Source organism: Schistocerca piceifrons, chromosome 1, assembly GCF_021461385.2.
Source record: "Schistocerca piceifrons isolate TAMUIC-IGC-003096 chromosome 1, iqSchPice1.1, whole genome shotgun sequence".
Taxonomy (NCBI): Eukaryota; Metazoa; Arthropoda; class Insecta; order Orthoptera; family Acrididae; genus Schistocerca; species Schistocerca piceifrons.
Window position 1 is genome coordinate 947,778,053 of NC_060138.1, and position 20,551 is coordinate 947,798,603.

At 43.2% G+C, this 20,551-nt stretch overlaps 1 protein-coding gene across 3 annotated transcripts in view; it reads right to left on the reverse strand.

The window, feature by feature from the left end:
• LOC124804854 (discoidin domain-containing receptor 2-like) overlaps positions 1–20,551 on the reverse strand; it is a 923,862-nt gene that overhangs the window by 235,011 nt on the left and 668,300 nt on the right. For all 3 annotated transcript variants that reach the window (XM_047240882.1, XM_047240630.1, XM_047265604.1), the window contains exon 4: positions 19,829–20,060. In XM_047240882.1, coding sequence (XP_047096838.1) covers positions 19,829–20,060 — 232 coding nt within the window. The remainder of the gene's footprint in view (positions 1–19,828; positions 20,061–20,551) is intronic.

Consider the following 20,551-nt stretch of genomic DNA (forward strand, 5'->3'; position numbering starts at 1 on the left):
TGTCTCCTGAACGAGTCTTGAAGAAACTCAAATGGTGAACAGTTAGGCCATAGCAATTTTCGGTGCATATCTTACACCATTTTACATGTTTCGGATAGTAGCATCGAAAGAATGCTACAAGGCATATACCGTATTTATTTTAATTTGGATGTGTCGAATGTTCTGATGTATATACATTGCCCAAGAAATTAGAGGGACAACATTCTGAACACCTGCATTTTTTATTTTATTTTTTTAAGGAATGTCTGTAGTGAAACAGACTTTTGTTCTGGAAAACGAAACCTTTATTTTCTAGGAATCTACATACCCTATTCTCTTCTCATCACAAATGTTGGTGCTGTGACCAGAAATTCAACATACTTAAGGAACAAAACCAAACATTCCAATATCTGGTAGTTCCTCCATGTGCCCATGTTACTGACTCACATCTTCGGGGAATGCTCCTGACAAGTCTGCGAACATTTTCTTGTGGAATTTTGTCGCACTCCTAAAAAGGACCTCTGCAAGTTGTTCAAGAGTCTGAAGTGCTACAGCATGGGCCCGAAGTTGTCTGTCCAACATGTCCCTTAAATGCTCAGTAGGACTGAGGTCACGACTCACAACAGGCCTGTCTAATGTTTGAATTGCGAGGTCCTGCAATGTTTCTATGTTGGCTGAATGCGCTCTGGCATTATCTTGCTGCAGCATAAACTCGGGTCCTCTTACAACTACAGTGGGTATAAAGTGTCCCAATAGAGTCTCGTTGATTTAGTCGGCCTTTGAATACCTGAAGGTCCAACCGGCCATCAGTTGTGAAGCCACCGCACACCATGGCTGAGCCACAGCAAAAGCTGTCAATTTCCTGGACTGTTGCTTTATAAAGCAGCATGACGACGAACCGTGTTAGACGAAAGCGGGGCTTTGTAAATAACGCACTGCGCCAGTAGCGCAGCTCCAGGGCCAAAGTTCCTCAGCAAATGAAGTCGGTTGCTCTCGGAGTCTGTTGCGTATTGTTTGGTCACTGATACTACAATCAGTTGCTGCTCTTAGATCATTTTTACGTCCCGGGAAGTGGCAGTGCGCCGGCGGAGAGAACTGTTAACCACATATTGGTCGTTTCTGGCACATGTTGTCCGTTTTCTCTCTCGCCCTGGCTTCCCACTTTCACGAAATCATTTCCAAACCCCCCTAACAACAGATGAAGTCAGATTAAGCTCTGTAGGCACTGCACGAATAGTCCTACTTCTCTGCAATAATGTCACTGCCCGAACACATTCTGCCTCAGTCAGACGCATCATGTTGACTGATGAAACGTACACAAAAAGTATAGAGACGCAAACGTTACTTACACCCACTAGATGGCAGAGTGAGACATTGGTCGTCCATTTCACTCTTAGGCATAGTGTGATACAGTTGAATATTGCCACTGACTAAGGCGTGGCTCTCAAACGCATTGTGGAGAACTGTCCTCATTATCTTAAACACAGACTACGGACATGGTACACTCTATCAAATTCTTGTCCCTCTAATTGTTTTGAGCAGTGTACAGTATTTTCAATCTAGACTGAACGTTGGTGTGACTGTATGGTCTGTTCACGGCTCATGTTCTATCAAGAGGCGCTGGTCGTATGGTATGTACACCACTCACAAATAAGTAATGGAAAATGTTTATGTTGATGTTGATCTCGATCTGGAATTTTTTTCGTACACTGTGCTGCTGATGCAATTTATAGAAACTGTACAATCATCATTCTTAACGTTGCATAATTAATTCCAGAATCTGCATCGTCACCACTTTCCTTTACTCAACCCTCCAATCGAGCAACGCGACATAACATTGCAGAAGCAAGGTTCAACTGTAACGTCCCGCCCACGACGATTTTGTAGGAGAAGCTGTAGCTTATCTACATCTACATCTATACTCCGCAAGCCACTTCGCAGTGTTTGGCACAGGGTACTCTGTGAACCAGTGTCACAACTCTCTTTTCCCGTTCATGGTTCGTGGGAGGAACGATTGCTGACAAGTGTCCGCATGGGCTCGAATCTCTTTGGTTTTATATTCATGATCTGTTCGCGAGATATACATTGGAGGATGCAAGATATTGTTTGACTCTACTAGGAACGTACGCTCTCGGAACTTTTAACAGCAGACCATACCGTGATGCCGATCGTCTTCCTTGCAGCGTCTGCCACATTTCCGTGACGCTTTCGCGCTTACTGAATGAATCAGTAACGAAACGTGCTGCTCTTCTTTGCATCTTCCCTATTTCCTCTATCAAACCTACCTGATACAGATCCCACACTGAGGAACAATATTCAAGTATTGGTCGAACGACTGTTTTTGAAGCTACTTCCTTTCTCGAGGATTGTAGTAAAGAATCTCCGCCTGGTATCTGCTTAATAGCGATTAATTTTATGTGGTAGTTCCACTTCTAATCCCTCCGTATGCAAACTTATATACAATATATATTATGGAAATAACTGCTTCCAGCGATTGTTCCGCAGTTGTGTAATCAAACAATAAAGGGTCTTTCTCTGTCTTTCTGTCTGTGTGTTCGCAGTTCGTTACATTTGTCATGTTGAGGGTCAATTCTTACTCCCTGCACCAAGCGTCCCTCTGCAGGTCTTCGTGCATTTCGCTACAATTTTCTAGCGTCGCATCTTCTCTACACTGAACAGTTTTAGCGAAAAGCCTCATGGAACTTCGACGTTTTCTACTGCGTCATTCATCTACATACCAGAATGAAATAAGGCGACTCTTTCCTAGGCAGAGTGATGGATGTAAAAGAACCGAACTAGCTATCGACTTATTTGGCAGCTTCAAAGACATTTAAATTAAATCACATTCACATATTTACGCTTTTAATCTACCCGTAGAAATTTTAACCCCACCAGAAAAATTTTTTTAGCTATTACATGTATGCCGTTCAGCCATATGATATATATTTTTTTACTACGGCTGGCGAATCTTCTGGATTCTGGGCAGAGGATCAGGGACTTTTGCCAATAAATTACAAGATGTAGTTGTGGCAACACACTGTAGCTAAGAGAGGTCACTGCGCTGGGGAAGTAGGCTTAACTCGTTAAAAAGCGCGAATGTCAAGATGTTTTATTTTAAATGTCTTTGAAACTGCCAGATACGTCGAAAAGGTAGTTCCCTTCTTTTACATCCGCAATTCTGCTCAGGACACATATACCTTTTTTGTGCTACGGTAGGAGCATGTTTCTTTCAGGTTCTCAACTTTTACTCTACCGTAACTTTGTCGTCATAGTTTGGCATCCGATGTAGATTTTTGTTTACTCGGGATATGACTGATCCGGTATATCTTCTTTTTATTGTCTTTGGAGCTATGTTGCTTATGTCGTAGCAACGGGTAAAGCTTTCGGAAACAACAGGACGACCGCTAATTATATTTATTTATCTACCTTCTTACAAAATTTTAAACTGATTCTCAGAAGTCTGAAACACAGAAGTTCACTTAAGAACGAATTTTACATGCTACATTTAGCTTGACTTTAAACCGTTCGTATCTAGACAACGGATGAAGATAATTTGATAAAGAATTTTTCGTTTTGATTTTATCTATTTATCCACTTCGTGCAAAGTTCGAACTGATTCATTCAAAGTTAAAGAACAGAAGTGGTGCGTTACGAAAACATCCCAGAGAAACGTGTTCTTTGCACGTAAAATCCAAACGGGTGGGCAAAATTTGAACCATCACTTCTGCTCCAGTCCGAAGTTATTTAAGGGCGACTCGTTTTGTACTTAAATTCTGAACGAGGGTGACTGTTGTTGCTCGTGAAATTCGAACGGTGCACATACAAGAGGTGCCATTAGCATTTCAGCCCAACGGTGCACATACAAATGGTGCCATTAGCGTTTCAGCCCAACTAAAGTCTTTGGCAAAAGAAATTAACCCAATCGCACAATTTGCCTGGACGCCAGCTCCGGGCTATCATTCAAAGTTTGTTTAACATAATGTAACATACGATACATTAGGACAGATGTTGAAATGGCTATACAAATGGCCGTTGGTCCCGACTAAATCAAAAACTTTTAAGAATTTTTGACGTATCAAAAACTTTTTACATTATGTTCCTCGATCAAATAGGAACCGAGCACTAAGACCACCAGAGCCAACCGCGATTCCGCGCTGTAACGAGCGTTGGTCCTATAATACAGCTCTAAGGCGCGCCGTAAGATACTTTTACCTCTCAAGACTTTTCTCCATTCAGAAACAGATATCGTATTCTATTTGCTAGAAACTCTTCAATGAAGCTTAGAGCCAAGGAGTGTCCTCATCTCGCTGAAAGAACCATCCCACCATTGAACTGATATGATTTTAGGGACACTGGGGAAAGCGTATATCGCTCTGGTCGGAAGTAGGATTGTGAACTGAGTATCATAACTACTGCTTCATCGCACAAGGTGCAAAGTGAAAATCATTACAACGAACTCACACAGGAGCAGTGGGACTGAATGCCCAGAAACTTAATTAACGCTTGCAGTGTTTCACTTGCTAAAAAGCAGCGACGAGTCTCTGCAACTGAATATTCTTGGATTTATGTCATTCACCCTGCCCATAGATAAAGCTACCTTTACGAGAGGCGGGATCGTCAACCTTCACAACACCCACGTGTGGGTCGTCATGCTGTGGTCGCAGCGAACCATCAGCACAATCTCAGCCAGCCTCACTGTGATTGAGGTGATTATTGGCGGCTGTCTCGTGGGACCAGACACCCTTCGGCAGCGCCTCGCAAGCGAGACATATCTGTACTTCCTGCAGGTGACGCCGCTTCCCCTCTGAAAGACGTGCCTTTGGTGGTACGAAGCGTTATCTGTGTATTACCTGATGGTAGTCCAACTCACTGACCTCTTGAGTGTGCAGCTAAAACGTCAGTGCTTCTGGCCATACGTCGATATGATATTTTTTCCTCCTTACCCTCTGAGGGGTCATTTCCTGCAGTTTGCACCCGTATATCTCTCCAACTATGCTGCTATGCTGTCCTAACAGTAAAACTTCGTTATCTACATAAATAAAAATGAAGGTTTTTTTTTAGTATTTTTGTCCTCTATGCGTTCCTAAATCATTCATACGATTGAGGAAAAACTTCGGTGAGTTGTTCTCCGTACGCCCGCAAATATGCCCGCCGACCTCACGCGCAAAAAAAAGGGGGTACGACACACAATCCAGAAGAAACGAGAACTACCGCGTCAGGCATGACGTTTTGTTGTGTTACGTTTTTGCTACTAAAGCTATTCATAAAACATTTCGCAAAGGAATTTCAAAAGGTATAAAAGGCCAAGAGCGTATTCCAGTGCAAACGTTGTCAAAATTTTGTGTCAAAATTTCAAATCAGTCGGTCAAGAACTTACTGAGATTTACGCTTAGGGACATTTACATTTTATATTCGTTTGTTCTTAATAGAAAATCCGGGAGATTTTTTGACCGATTGATTTGCAATTTTAACACAACGTTGCATTCTAATATGTGGCTTAGTGAATGTAATGTATTATTAACTGAGAACAGCGATCTCAGTGGCATCAATTACAGCATTCAAAACAAAATACCGTGCGAGACAACAAGTTCATCGATACTGGAATGAATCGAGACGCTGTTGTAAATTATGTGACTGAATTCTTGAATTCACTTGATACACTGGGGTTACCGTAACACGTGTTGATATGAAAAACTGGAATGCCTCTCAGTCATCTCAGAAATATCAATCCACCATGGCTTTTCAGTGGTACCAGACTTTCAGCGAAAAAGATAATGAACAATATCATCGAAGCGACAATATTAAGAAGGAATTTTAAAAGGAGAAGATGTACTGTTACCATGCATCCCAATGATTCCAGAAGATATGCCATTCAAGTTCAAATGCTTGTAGTAAGTAGTAGGGCAAAGTATGTACGGCCTCACTTGCATTGTTGCCAAATTTATTCAATATGGTGGGTCCAAGATGGCGGCCATAGATGTGGCAAAGTCACAGTGACATAATGGCGGGAAGTTCAAATTTTGGCGGGAAATCAGGTCAGTTGGGCTACCTCCACTGCCCTAATGCCCCTCTACTCTCCTCCCTCTCCCGTCCCCACCTAGAAATTGGATGGCAAAGCATTAAGTCTGTGCTGGGCTGCCAGATAGGACAGATGTAAGTCTATTTTGTATGCATTGTTTATTTAAACGATTTGATTGGTCATAGACAATACCTCCAGCCATTGTGTTCACTGTTAGGTGTGGAGTCCAGCTGACCTAGTTGACAGTACCACCACCAGAAGGCGCTGTCGTCCCTTCACCTCTCGTCTCCTGTGACATAATGCTAGATGGCAGTCAGGGGAAAAGTAGTGGGAAAAGGACTCAATCTGTGTCTAGCTGCTGGACTTGGGAAGTTGGACGTAATTGTTTACTATGTTCAAAGGATGAGATCAAAGTCTGTGTCAGGTTCTAAACTGACATTAACACGTTTTGATCCATTGCTGTGACTGAAACCTAGACATCACACGATGTAAATTTTGCTGCTGCTCCCAAAACAAACACACAGGACGATTTTAAGTAAAGCACAGTCACAACATATTGAAACCGGATGTTTTGCGGTTTTGTGGAGCGTTTCCAAACATCTCACTGAAGGTAATTGATAGCTCCTAGATTTAAAGTCAGCTTTCGCAGTGACGGAACAGCTGATGGCTCGGTGTCCATTTCGATTGATTCCTCATATTGCAGTCATGTATGCGATCACTGTATTGGTGCTAGCCATCCCCAGAAGAAGAGAGGAAGGAGAGTGGAGGGGCATTAGGTTAGTGGAGGTAGCCCAATTGACCCAATTTTCCGCCAACATTTGAAATTCCCGCCATGATATCACAGTGACTTTGCCACATCTATGGCCGCCATCTTGGATCTATCATATTGAATAAATTTGGCAACAGTGCAGAGTGAGGCCATACATACTTTGCCCTACTACTTACTACAAGCAAATCTTTCTCCATCTCGCCCCTCCACTACTTTGCAATTAGCATGTACTAGATTGCGAAGGTAGATAGATGATTGACGCAGTACTTCCCTCCATTATTAATTCTCGAACATATACACCAAGCTATACCAAACGGCGATCAATAATTTCTAGCACTTTGATCATAGTGCGTATTTTACGATTACCATTGCCCATCTTCCTCTATATGGATGGGAGTCACAGAGCATTCCTGCGTTAGAGACTGAAAGATCTCCTCACACTGTCTTTGACGAATGCCCCCTGCAACACTGTCATTGATTAATTTGCAGCTGACCAGAAGTAGACCACTACACTCTAAGTCTCATGAAGGAGCAGAGCAAGCCATCAGAGGAGTTCCATCTCACATGTGATGGTAATGATGAAGCACGTACATCCTGTTTTGGCAACCTCCTCTGGACGAATGAAGATTTATGCAGCGTACACCACTCCACTCCCCTGTCACATCTTGGACATAAAATCGAGACTAAGTTAGTGACAGGTATTTGTGAGGTACAGCAATCCTGTATACACATCTCATTGACAGATGTCATATTTACGGAGTTAATGGCAGCACAACTGCTGCTAAGCATTTGTCTAGTTCCTTGTGAGAGGAATTCTGTGTTACTAACGATCATTTTTTTATAGGACTGTTGCCAGCATAGTATAATTTCTGAACCGTGATCGGATGTGAGCAAGGGTGCTACACACCTCTAGAAAGCTATATTGTGCACGTATCACAAAGAATCGATGTTTTAAGGAAGTGGTTTTTCATTTTAAGGGTTGTCACTATAGTTTGTCGTAGAGAAACGTGCAAGGAGAATATATGTCATGCACGCGAAATCCGATTCTTACATTGGGATATTAACAGTGTTGCATTCCACATGACTAATTGGTCGGAAACCGCACCGCTCTAACATTATTGAGTGTTTTGTAAGTGCAGAACCATATAGCCTTAGGACTGCGTGTGTTTATGTTCTCTCTTACAATACTTTCTTGGTACTGACCCCAGACACTAAAACAATACTTTAGAATTGATAGCGCAGTTGATTTATATAAACTGCTTCAAACTCCATCCGTCTGGAGCTCCGTCATGAACAAAAACCGCACGTTTCTTCTTCTTAACCGTTTGTTATACCAGTTATACCTCCTCGAAATGCGCGCATCTGGAGAAATCTTGTGCACTTGTATGGGTGCCGTAAGTAAGATTGGTGCGGAACGGCAGTTACGGACATGGCTTGCTCTCCTCCTTCATGAGACGTGGAATGTAGTGGCATACTTCTGGTCAGCTGCAAATTTAATCAGTAACAGTGTTGCCTGGGCCCAGAACGATTGACATTTCCGGCTTACGGCAGGATCCGTCCGAACTGGATGGGCTGGATTGCAGAAATGTAGCTGACCTAACTGTGTCGTCCTCCAGACGGCTGAATAGCGAACTAATACTCGGTATGTGTCGGGCAGCCATCATGATCGCATGTGTTCTCTGTGGAAATCTGAGAAGATTCACTACGGGCGTGTGTTTCCACTGCACAGTTATTCCCTCCAATGTAAATTGACGACTGCGGCACATTCCCCGCCTGTATTTGAATGAGATAACAACGATTGTGGTGTGTGAATCTACATGGGGGAAAAAAAAGGCTGGAAGAGACATTTGCTGGCTCTCTACACATGAGATACACCTGAGTTGACTACGTAAAGTAGAAGTATCATTTGGAATCTGTTGTATCACTGACATCGGTATTTGTTAAAAAAATACGAGTGGAACAATTAGTTTGCCCAATTGTTTCGAGTTTTTGGGTATGGATCTTCGCAGCCAAAATGAGTTTCTAATTACTCAGTGATTTGCAGCACTTTCCACCTCACTGCCCTTGGCTAAAGTTTCGGGTCTCTAGAGGTATAATTTCAGTCTTTATCTTCGGAATTATACTGCGCAAACGATCCGTAGTATATTGCTTGATATCGAAGACTATCGCATAAATGGTATGATATTCTGGCAAAACATGTGAAAGTGCGTATGTTCTTGCAGTCCCAGAGTTTGGAGATGGCTGTAGAAAGCATGGCATCAAACAAGTATGGTGGGGCCGGAAACAGTATAGTCTTTGTGCCAAGGGGAACCGGCCCAACTTTTGTACACCAGTTCGGAGAAAGACCGCGGTCCCCTGAGGGCTCCCTGATCGCGCGTGGGGCCAGTGTGTATGCAGGGGCAGCCACGGTAGATGACCGATCGAGCTCGCGGGAAATATCTAATGCTGCGAAGACTATATACAGTGCATGTGCTTATGATTTTTGGTATCTGTCTGCCTTTATGGTATATGTACGAGTTTCTGGTGGTTGATATGTAGGATGCAGAAGTGATGATTTTGTATGGCACAGGATAGGAATTGTTTTACTACATCGATATGGTATGTGGTGATATAGTACGGTTGGAGATGGGTTTCAACTGAAAATTTCAAGCTTTCCTCGACAGTGTAATTGAAGAAGTGTCTTTGGCGGTAGTTTCCTATTTCATGATCTGTAGACCACTTTTGCAGAATTTAACTGTCAGTACTGCATGGCTGCTGCATGCTTTTTTTTTCGATTTGTATAAAATAGTTTTGCCGCTGAAAGTCTCGTAATTTGTCTGTCTGCAGAAAAAAATGGCGGACACTGCTGCCACACTGGTAGCAGCAGCAGTTTGGCGGGTTTCACACCGAAAAATTCAAGCTTTCCTCGACAGTAGCAGAGCAGTGTAATAGAGAAAGTGTCTTTGGCGATAGTTTCCGTATTTCATAGCATATTCAATTAGATTTAATAACTCCTGAAGCAGCTCATGCTGAAAGACACCGATACCTCCCACAAAGCACGCGAAGTGTCTCAGGGATGGATTAAAAGTGTGCCATGATATTTTTTCAGAGTCGGTGTTCAAGAGTGGAGGTATTCCTCAGAAAAAATATGTACAATTGTTTAAATATTCTTGCGTCACCTTTTCTCTCTCTCTCTCTCTCTGTTATAGTTCCTTAGTTCCTGTGACATGTTCAAGTTACACATATGACAATATACTTGTAACGCCGGAAATGCATATCCTCCTATTTCCATCTATTGCACTGCAAATTCTTTTTCTTATTTTGTTACCTGAAGATATAACATTTCTGTGTCTTTGTATATTGTAATTGTTTTACTATTTGTATATATATGCATTTGTGTCGATTTATAATTGGTTTGTTTTGTAAATATTATTTGTATTTTTACGCTGGGTCTGGCCTAGGGAAAACTATGCTATCGAACGAATACATCGATAGGTCGTGTGGAGAACCAAAGTATTTAGGATCTTTGGTAGTGTTAACTCTGTTGCGTGGAGCGCGGGCAGAGCAGAGTCTGGCTGGGGTGGTGCAGTGGAGCAGGTGTGTTGGGTGACGCTCCCGCGAGTTGCCGCGCTTTCGGGGTTGGGTAGCATATAATTGCGCTCGACTTGCTGTGATAGTTTCTGACACGGTGTCGCGGACGGGAAGCATTAGCTGGCGCACATCAAGAGCCCGTTTCGCCTGGTGACCGTGTCGAGAAGAAGGCGCGCCAACATCCAGCTTCTGCAACAGCGACGGCCGACAATGAGTGACTGTCGCCACCTCCTCGATCGACGGCTTCAAACCTTCAATGAACCAACAAGGAAGACTGGAAGTACGTAAAGTTTTAGAACTGTGTGACAGACCTCAGCTTTTCAAACTGTTCCATTTTCATAACTAAATTACAGCAACGTAGCATGAACCTTTGTTGCTCATTGTCCCAATTGCATTACCAAGCAGGGTCCCTTCCTTTTCCGGAATGAACCCGAGTGTCGTTGAAATTCAAACGCCAGCATCATTCGATTTCACTGCTTTAATTTCAAAGTTCAATTAAGGTATTCATAGCTGGCTACAATATTTAGATTACACAAGCACAAATTAAGAGTGCGAGTTTTGTTATCATATTTTAGCTTACCTGTGACTGCAGCTCAGCTTGCTACGTACTAAATTTTACTATTGCTGATTGTTCAGAATCATTTAATTCAAGTTCAAAGTTAAATCTCTTATTTCTAAATTGCGTAGATTCAAGTAGCTTTTGAAATGATTGTTGAGGTAGTCCAAGACTAACCGTATTTTACTGAATTTCGATGTGCTTCAGAAAGAAAGCTCACTATTAACTTCAGTCACTAAATTAACTTTAGATTTTCAGGTTTTATTAATTCTTTTGCTAAATTAAGTCAGAGTGTAGCGAAATTTATTACTTCTGACAAACTTTCAGTTTTCACACTACACGTGTCAACCTTCAGTTGCCACGCTTTTAGTGCTAATTGTATGTGTAATAACCTTTCTTTTTCAGTTATTATAGTAGTTGTACATAGGACTGGCGACCGTAATTTCCCCCAAATCTCAAATATCTAATTACCGCTAGTTAATTGTTAACGTAACGGCCGCACATTTACTTTCTTTATTAACTTTACCCCTTTTCAAAATTAATTTCCACCAGTTTCATTTGCATTTTTCCTTTCATTTAGATGTAACCCATTCCTCCCTCTTTACCGACAGGTTAACTTCGGTGACGATTGCTTTTCCCAAATTTCCATTAGGTACACGCGGTTTAATTTTTCACTGTCATTAAGGTCGATAAGTGAGGGGGAGGTCACATACTGCATCATCAAATGTAATAACTCCTGAAGCAATTTGTGTTGAATGACAAAAGGAATACATGTGCTGATGATGGGAAGGACGAGGAAGGCCGCAGGTATTTAGAGTGTGACAGGAAGTATGTGGCCGCTCCTGTAGGTACCACATGGCCATGCCGTAAGCTGGTGAGTGGCCTCTCTTCCATCGAAGAACGCACACCTGAGTGAAGGTCTTGCCTCTTGCACTTCCGATGACTGACTGGCCTTTTATCGAATGATCTACTGTTACAGCACATGCATGGGTTGCAAAGTGTAACTTAGCCCCATCCTGCTGCATCTTCATTATTTCATGAAAGGTATTTGTCTTCACCAAATATCATTGCTATGGACACAGTCCTCAGGTGTATGGTAACAGCTAATATACTCCTCCTCCTCCTCCTCCTCCTCCTCCTCCTCCTCCTCCAGCACAGACGTCTCATCCTCTGAACACAGTTAACAATTACATCCATCCTCCCAAGTCCAGCAGCTAGACACAGACTGAGTCCTTTTCCCGCCATTTTCCCCCAGACCTCTATATTGGATTATGTCATACGAGGGGAGTGGGGAAGGAAGACAGCGCCTTCTAGTGGTTGTACTGTGCACTAGGTCAGTTGGACTCCAGACCTCATGGTGAACACAGTGGATGGAGGTACTGTCAATGACAAATCAAATTTCTTAAGTAAACACTGCATCCAAAATAAAGACTTACATCCATCCTATCCGGCAGCTCAGCACAAACTGAGTCCTTTTTTCACCAATTCCCCGACTTTTTTGGGGGAGGGGGGGGGGGGAAGGGGAGGGGAGAAATGTACACAAAAATATCCAGCAGCCAACACAGACCTAATAGTTTTTCCGCAAATTTCCGGGAGGGCAGAGGTGTTAAGTTAGTGGCGGTAGCCCAATTGACCTATTTTTCCGCCAAAATTTGAATCCCCCCCATGACGTCACTGCGACATTGCCACATCTATTGCCGCCATATTGTGTTAATTTGGCAGCAATGCAGAATGGGGCCATTCATACTTTTCGTTACTACTGTAGTATCCGCTGTGACTCGCATTTTCAGTGACCATCAAGAAGGCGCAGAAACAGTCGCCACAAGTGCGTGGACTGAATTTGGGAAATACATGTTTCGCACATGGAAAACTGTTACATGCTGACTCGTCGGGAAATCGTCTGACTTATTCGTGTATGCACCAGACGAAAAAACCCGTAATATTGTGTATCCAAAAGCGCTTCAACAAACAGGTTATAAAACCAAAAACGGTTTTTTTTTCTTTCCGTCGCACTGCAACACTTGTTGGGTAGGGCTATTTTTCTGTATTTCTTTGTGTTGAAGTTTTAATGGCTTGCAGTGTCGTTTCATTTCTTCACCACCAGTATGTTAAAGTACTGAACCAGTTCACTGCCCTGTACGCGCTCGCGGCCCCCCAGAGCTCTCACGAAAAGTGCGATAGTGCGATGCTGTACAACTAGCCTAGTTGTGCTGTCTCTTATCTTGCATTGCCCCGGTATCGGCCACCCCGCTGTGCCACGGCGGCCAGTATCAGTGGAGGCAGCCGTGGAGAATGCCGCGAGAGCATTCCGCGCGTTGCGTCCCCCTGCAGGCGGCGTGTTATCCGGCCGGCATGCTGTTCTCTCTCTCTCTCTCTCTCTCTCTCTCTCTCTCTCTCTCTCACACACACACACACACACACACACACCTGCACACTCACCCCGGGCATGTCTGCTGGCCGACTGCTCTTATCCCGCCTACTTAAGCTGAAATTATTCCGATATACAGATCACACAGCTAGAGAGGCTTTGGGACGCCGTAAAAGAGCTCTTAATTTTGTGGTTTCTACTACCTTCGTTTTTTGATCAGTGACAGTTGTATGACTCTGTCATTCTTTAGTAAAAATATCACTGTTATTCGTTATTTGAAGACATTAACCCTTAACGTGTGAGGTACTTATGTTGAGACATCGTTTGTGAGCTGAGATCTACAAGATCACTTTGCTTTATGCTTCCCTCTGATATACAGAAACCTCAAATCTGATATCCTGATTGTTGTTGTTGTGGTCTTCAGTCCTGAGAATAGTTTGTTCCAGCTCTCCATGCTACTCTATCCTGTCTGTGCAAGCTTCTTCATCTCCCTGTACGTACTGCAACCTACATCCTTCTGAATCTGCTTACTGTATTCATCTCTTGGGCTCCCTCTACGATTTTTACCCTCCACGCTGCCCTGCAATGCTAAATTTGTGATCCCTTGATGCCTCAGAACATGTCCTACCAACCGGTCCCTTCTTCTTGTCAAGTTGTGCTACAAACTCCTCCCCAATTCTATTCAATACCTCCTCATTAGTTATGTGATCTACCCATCTAATCTTCAGCATTCTTCTGATTGTACAGAGTAGTATTTAAGTGACACAGCAATTAAAACAATATTCTATGTTGACACTACTTCATACAAGTTGCTTTAATTCAACTTTAAATATTAAGGGAAAATACTCGTATTGATTCCATCCCTTCTAGTAGGTGGATTAGTAAAAAAATTAAGCAATTGATTGCAAATACAGACATTAATGGGTCAAGGTGAACCATTAAAAACTGGATATGACACTGTATTTTTTTTTTACATTTGTACATTATTGCAAGTATTTGTTACCGATTATGCTCAACAGTGATATTTTGTAAAGAAGCGTACTTGATCGACCCTTTATATCTGGCAATTGAGGAACAATATATGTTTTTGTGCCCTGTTTTCTGCCATAAAAGGTTTACATGACCACTTGTACACTTTTTTCCCATAACAAGCCCTCTTATGATCATTGCTTATTGCAACATCTCTTTCATTGCCAGAAATTTCAGAATCTGAATCATCATCGCAATCTACGTGCAGATGTCTTCCTCACACTCGTCAACACCACTCGCGTAATTTAGCCATGAATGTGCAGGGTGTTTATAAATGAATATCGGGGTTTTAACGCTTTATAATATTTATTATATTAAACTTACAGTCATAAATCGTATGTCAAATGAAAGAGCAACTCACACAGTTTTACGAAGAACCTTATAAATGTTCAGTGTGAGCACCATTTGTCAAATGGCACACATAAAGTCTATAGCCGAGTTCTTTCCAAACGTTGATACGTGTGTCTTCAATGAAAATCCGGTTTCTTAATTCAGGGAAGTCTGCTGGTAGCGGAGGCACGTACACACGATCCTTGATGAAGCCCCAAAGGAAAAAAATTGCATAGCGAAGGAAGCGATTGGATGAACTTCAATGTACCCAAGCGCTGGATAGGCCGCAAGGGGCCCAATGACAGGGCTTGCTTCGCATGGCCTCCACGTTCACCCGACCTAACGCCATGCGATTTTTTCCATGGCACAGAATGTGTCCTATCAACCAATCCCTTCTGTTAGTCAAGTAGTGCCACGAATTTCTTTCTCCCCAATTCTGCTCAGACCTCCTCATTAGTTACGCGATTCGGGGTCAGGGATTTTCTCTGCCTCGTGATGACTGGGTGTTGTGTGATGTCCTTAGGTTAGTTAGGTTAAGTAGTTCTAAGTTCTAGGGGACTGATGACCATAGATGTTAAGTCCCATAGTACTCCGAGCCATTTGAACCATTTTTGAAGCTACGCGATCTACCGATCCAATCTTCAGCATTTTCTGCAGCACCATGTTTCACTTTCATTCATGGCAACGCGTCAGCAGATACCTTCAGAAAAGACTTCATAACACTTAAAGTATATTCTCGATGTTAACAAATGTCTCTTCTTCAGAAACGCGTTTCTTGCCATTCTCAACCGACAGTACATCTTCTCTACTTTGGCCATCAGTAATTTTGTAGCCCAAATAGCAAAACCTGTCTACTATTTTAAGTGTTTCGTGGCCTAACATAATTTCCTCAGCGTCGCCTGATTTGATTCGACTATATTCCATTAGCTTGTTTACTCCAGTGGCCTTGTTTCGACTTTGGTCCTTCAGTACGCTGTCAGATTCTTCTCGCAGTATCATATCTCCCATTTCATCTTCATCTACGTCGTCCTCTATTTCTATAACACTGCCTTCAAGTTCACCGGCCTCATATAGCTCCTGTATATACTCCTTCCACCTTTCAGATTTCTCTTCCTTGCTTATTTCTGGTTTTGCATCTTTTCCGCTTATAAACATAAAAACACGTTTTAGTGTGGCAGCTAAAATTAATACTAATATACACATATTAGAACCACTTTTTATATCTACTAGGTGCCGTGTTAAAACAAATGCTTATATATGAAAACACAAGATTTGAGGAATACTAAGAGTACATTCAAGAAAATTACAACACAAATGAAATCGATTCAAATTAATGTCAGTTCGATTAAATTGCCTACAATTCTTGTTATTCAAGAAATCTACTTCCAGTGTAAATTTATTCCCTCCCGCTTTAAAGCATACTTTCGTAACTAATGTAAGCAATCTTATTCGTCTCCACTAGCGCAATTTGCCAGGGTGACCTTTATTCGGTACAGCTTACAAACTGTGATTAAAAATGCATCACTCACGTTACACTAAGAAACCATAATCGCAAGAGCAACACGATCACTATTGCGAAATTTGCGCGAACAAGAAATCATCTGTCGAGGAAAAGGTAGCTATCATTTCATAGCCACTTTGCAAAAGAAAACTTTACTTCTTTCTTTTCCATAATATTTATCCCGTCCAGCACGGGGTCTGAGTTTTTCAGGAGTTGGAAAATTTTATTACATTGTATTTAACTGTATGTGAAGTTACACGAGCAGGAAACTTTGCAAAGGAGAACATGCTGTCATTTCAAGAAACGTAACAAAGAATGCCTCTTGTTAAATTCAGTACTTAACTGATGCACATTAAGATTAACATTTACAACAAAATATTCAGATTATATTTTCGGCCTAAACCTTGACATTCAACTCCTGCTACAAGTGAATCACACTTTAACAGAAGTAAATCGAGGCCCACATATGACAGCCCACAGATGCAACCAACTGTGGGTAACAAAACGGAGTGAAAAACAGTTTATGTTTTGAGGAAAGTGGAACCATAAAAGTCCCACATTTCAGTGTGACAACTGAAATTAATACTAATATCCAGATATTAGAAACATTTTTTATTCTACTAGGTGCCGTGGTAAAACAAATGCTTATATATCTGTACACAAGATTAGATATATTCATTTTGATTGATGATTGAGGTATTCATTTCATTTTGATGTTATATCTCCCTATTTGCACGTGTTTGCTTTCTAATGAATAGGTGCTGAAAATGAATTTGCCTTGAGCAAACACAATTTCATTCTTTTTCATCCAAATATATTTCTGCAAAGTTTCATCATCGTCATTGGGTTCAGTTTTATCTTCTTAATAGCACATACTGATGCTCCTGTAGCTGTCTATCGTTGGCTCAAATGGTTCAAATGGCTCTGAGCACTATGGGACTTAACATCGGAGGTCATCAGTCCCCTAGAGCGTAGAACTACTTAAACCTAACTAACCTAAGGACATCACACACATCCATGCCCGAGGCAGCATTCGAACCTGCGACCGTAGCGGTCGCGCGGTTCCGAACTGAAGCGCCTAGAACCGCTCGGGCACCGCGGCCGGCTTGTCGTTGGCAGTACATCTTATGACCATCAGTATGTACTACTGAGAAAATAAAAATGAACGATGCTGAAACTTTAGCGAAATGCGTGTGAGTGAAAATGAAGAAAATTGTGGTTGCTCAAGGTAGCATCTTTCGCGAGGCCTACACAGTGTGAGTCAGCTCCACCTATCGATTCTTTTTTATGCGACCCGCAACACTTTCAGAAACCACAGTGAGATTTTCATATTCTCTGGCTCGCTATGTGCAAACTGTTAGTCCTACAGAAAAAAATAACAGAGCCTTTTTGTAATTAATGTACTGTGCTTAAATTTTGTACTGGGAAACGTTTTCGTTGGAAGCCAAAGTTTTCGAGTTCTTCAAGAAAAACGTCTTTGAAGGTCACTTTTGTACGTTTATTTGAATAATTCGAAAACGACGGCCTCTAGCGAAAACGTAGACCAGTACAAAATTTAACTATATGAAATTCCCTACAAAAATGTCCTGTTCATTTTTTTCTGTTGGACTAATAGTTTATACGTATCTAGAGAGAGAGTATGACAGTCTGAGTATGGCATTCTGCTCCTCCTAGTGTATCTCCTACGACGGTACGGCATGGCTGTGTGCTGCGTGCTGCTGCCTGCAGTCGACTGATGCAGAAACAGGAAGCGCGCCGAGCGCTCCATTCACGAGCGTCTTATCACTACGTCACTTCCGCTGATAAAACTTTGATTTTTGCCCGACGCGGCCCTAGTAATACTAGGGGCCGCGTCTCGCTGGCTGCCTCGCTAAACGGCTAAGTCCCGCTCAAGGTCAGCCGCCTATAAGGCGGCGCACACAGCCATAGAATTTCTATGGCTGTGTGCGCCGCCTTATAGGCGGCTGACCTTGAGCGGGACTTAGCCGTTTAGCGAGGCAGCCAGCGAGACGCGGCCCCTAGTATTACTAGGGCCGCGTCGGGCAAAAATCAAAGTTTATGAGCGGAAGTGACGTAGTGATAAGACGCTCGTGAATGGAGCGCTCGGCGCGCTTCCTGTTTCTGCATCAGTCGACTGCAGGCAGCAGCACGCAGCACACAGCCATGCCGTACCGTCGTAGGAGATACACTAGGAGGAGCAGAATGCCAGTTTATAAAACTGTTTTCAGTTTTGATGAGACACCAAGCCCTGTCTCGCAACAGGAGATACTGTCTGGTCCAATAACATTTGTTGGCTGTAAAATTACGTTCTCCTGTACCACGAATGAAGTTGTTCCAGGCAATTCATGGATGACACTTGTAATGCAACACTTTTTTTTTCTCGGCCAATTTTGGTTGAAAAAACCGGAAATTTCTTGTGGAATATTTTCAAACATTCCCGCTTCGTCTCGTATAGTTTCATTGACTTCCGACAGGTGGCAGCGCTGTACGGAGCTGTTAAAATGGCGTCTGTAACGGATGTGCGTTGCACACAACGGGCAGTGATCGAGTTTCTTTTGGCGGAAAACCAGGGCATCTCAGATATTCATAGGCGCTTGCAGAATGTCTACGGTGATCTGGCAGTGGACAAAAGCACGGTGAGTCGTTGGGCAAAGCGTGTGTCATCATCGCCGCAAGGTCAAGCAAGACTGTCTGATCTCCCGCGTGCGGGCCGGCCGTGCACAGCTGTGACTCCTGCAATGGCGGAGCGTGCGAACACACTCGTTCGAGATGATCGACGGATCACCATCAAACAACTCAGTGCTCAACTTGACATCTCTGTTGGTTTCGGATATTCAAAGGTTTGTTCCCGCTGGGTCCTTCGTTGTCTAACCGAACACCATAAAGAGCAAAGGAGAACCATCTGTGCGGAATTGCTTGCTCGTCATGTGGCTGAGGGTGACAATTTCTTGTCAAAGATTGTTACAGGCGATGAAACATGGGTTCATCACTTCGAACCTGAAACAAAACGGCAATCAATGGAGTCGCGCCACACCCACTCCCCTACCAAGAAAAAGTTTAAAGCCATACCGTCAGCCGGTAAAGTCATGGTTACAGTCTTCTGGGACGCTGAAGGGGTTATTCTGTTCGATGTCCTTCCCCATGGTCAAACGATCAACTCTGAAGTGTATTGTGCTACTCTTCAGAAATTGAAGAAACGACTTCAGCGTGTTCGTAGGCACAAAAATCTGAACGAACTTCTCCTTCTTCACGACAACGCAAGACCTCACACAAGTCTTCGCACCCGAGAGGAGCTCACAAAACTTCAGTGGACTGTTCTTCCTCATGCACCCTACAGCCCCGATCTCGCACCGTCGGATTCCATATGTTTGGCCCAATAAAGGACGCAATCCGTGGGAGGCACTACGCGGATGATGAAGAAGTTATTGATGCAGTACGACGTTGGCTCCGACATCGACCAGTGGAATGGTACAGTGCAGGCATACAGGCCCTCATTTCAAGGTGGCGTAAGGCCGTAGCACTGAATGGAGATTACGTTGAAAAATAGTGTTGTGTAGCTAAAAGATTGGGGAATAACCTGGTGTATTTCAATGCTGAATAAAACAACCCCTGTTTCAGAAAAAAGATGTGTTGCATTACTTATTGAACTGCCCTCGTATTTTTGTCAGTGGTAGTATCAGCAGTGAGAGCCTAGGTGCCCGTCTCACCTTGTTGCCTATCTTGTCCTTCCACCTGGTCCAGGAGTGAAGCCCCGGTCGCCAGTAGTCGAGCAGGTAGTTCTCGGCGTACTCCTGGCCGCGGCCGTGGTCGTAGCGGCCCTGTGTGCGCACCGCCGTGACGGCGTGCAGCGAGTGCAGCTCCACCTGCAGCCACTCCTCGGCGGCCCGCGTCACCATGTTGCGGGGGCACCACGCGCCGCCGCCGGTCTCACTGTGCAGCCTGCGGGAAGACACCAACTTTGCATCTCTGACTTACTCTACAAATACAGACACTATCTGATCAAAAGTATCCGGACTTCCCTATGTAATTCGGAACTGACCACTAGATGACACATGAGGCGGAACCACCAGTATAAGAGAATGCGGGAAATTCTGTGTTGGTAGTAGAGAAGCAATAACATCAGAATGGGACAGTCGTGTGAGCTCAGTGGCTTCGAATGTGGGCTAGTCACTGTATGTTACCTGACAAACAATTCCATCAGGGACATTTTAACCCTTCTAAAGCTGTCGTACCCAACTGTTAGTGATTTTACTGGTAAGTGGGAACGCGAAGGAACAACCACTGCTAAACGAAGATCAGGCAGTCCTTATGTACTGACGGACAGGGAATGTCGAGCATTGCACAGGATGGCCGTAAAAAACCGCATGAAATCAGCGGAAGGAATCATTCGTGAGTTCCAAAGTGCTACCTGCGATCTAGCTAGCACACTG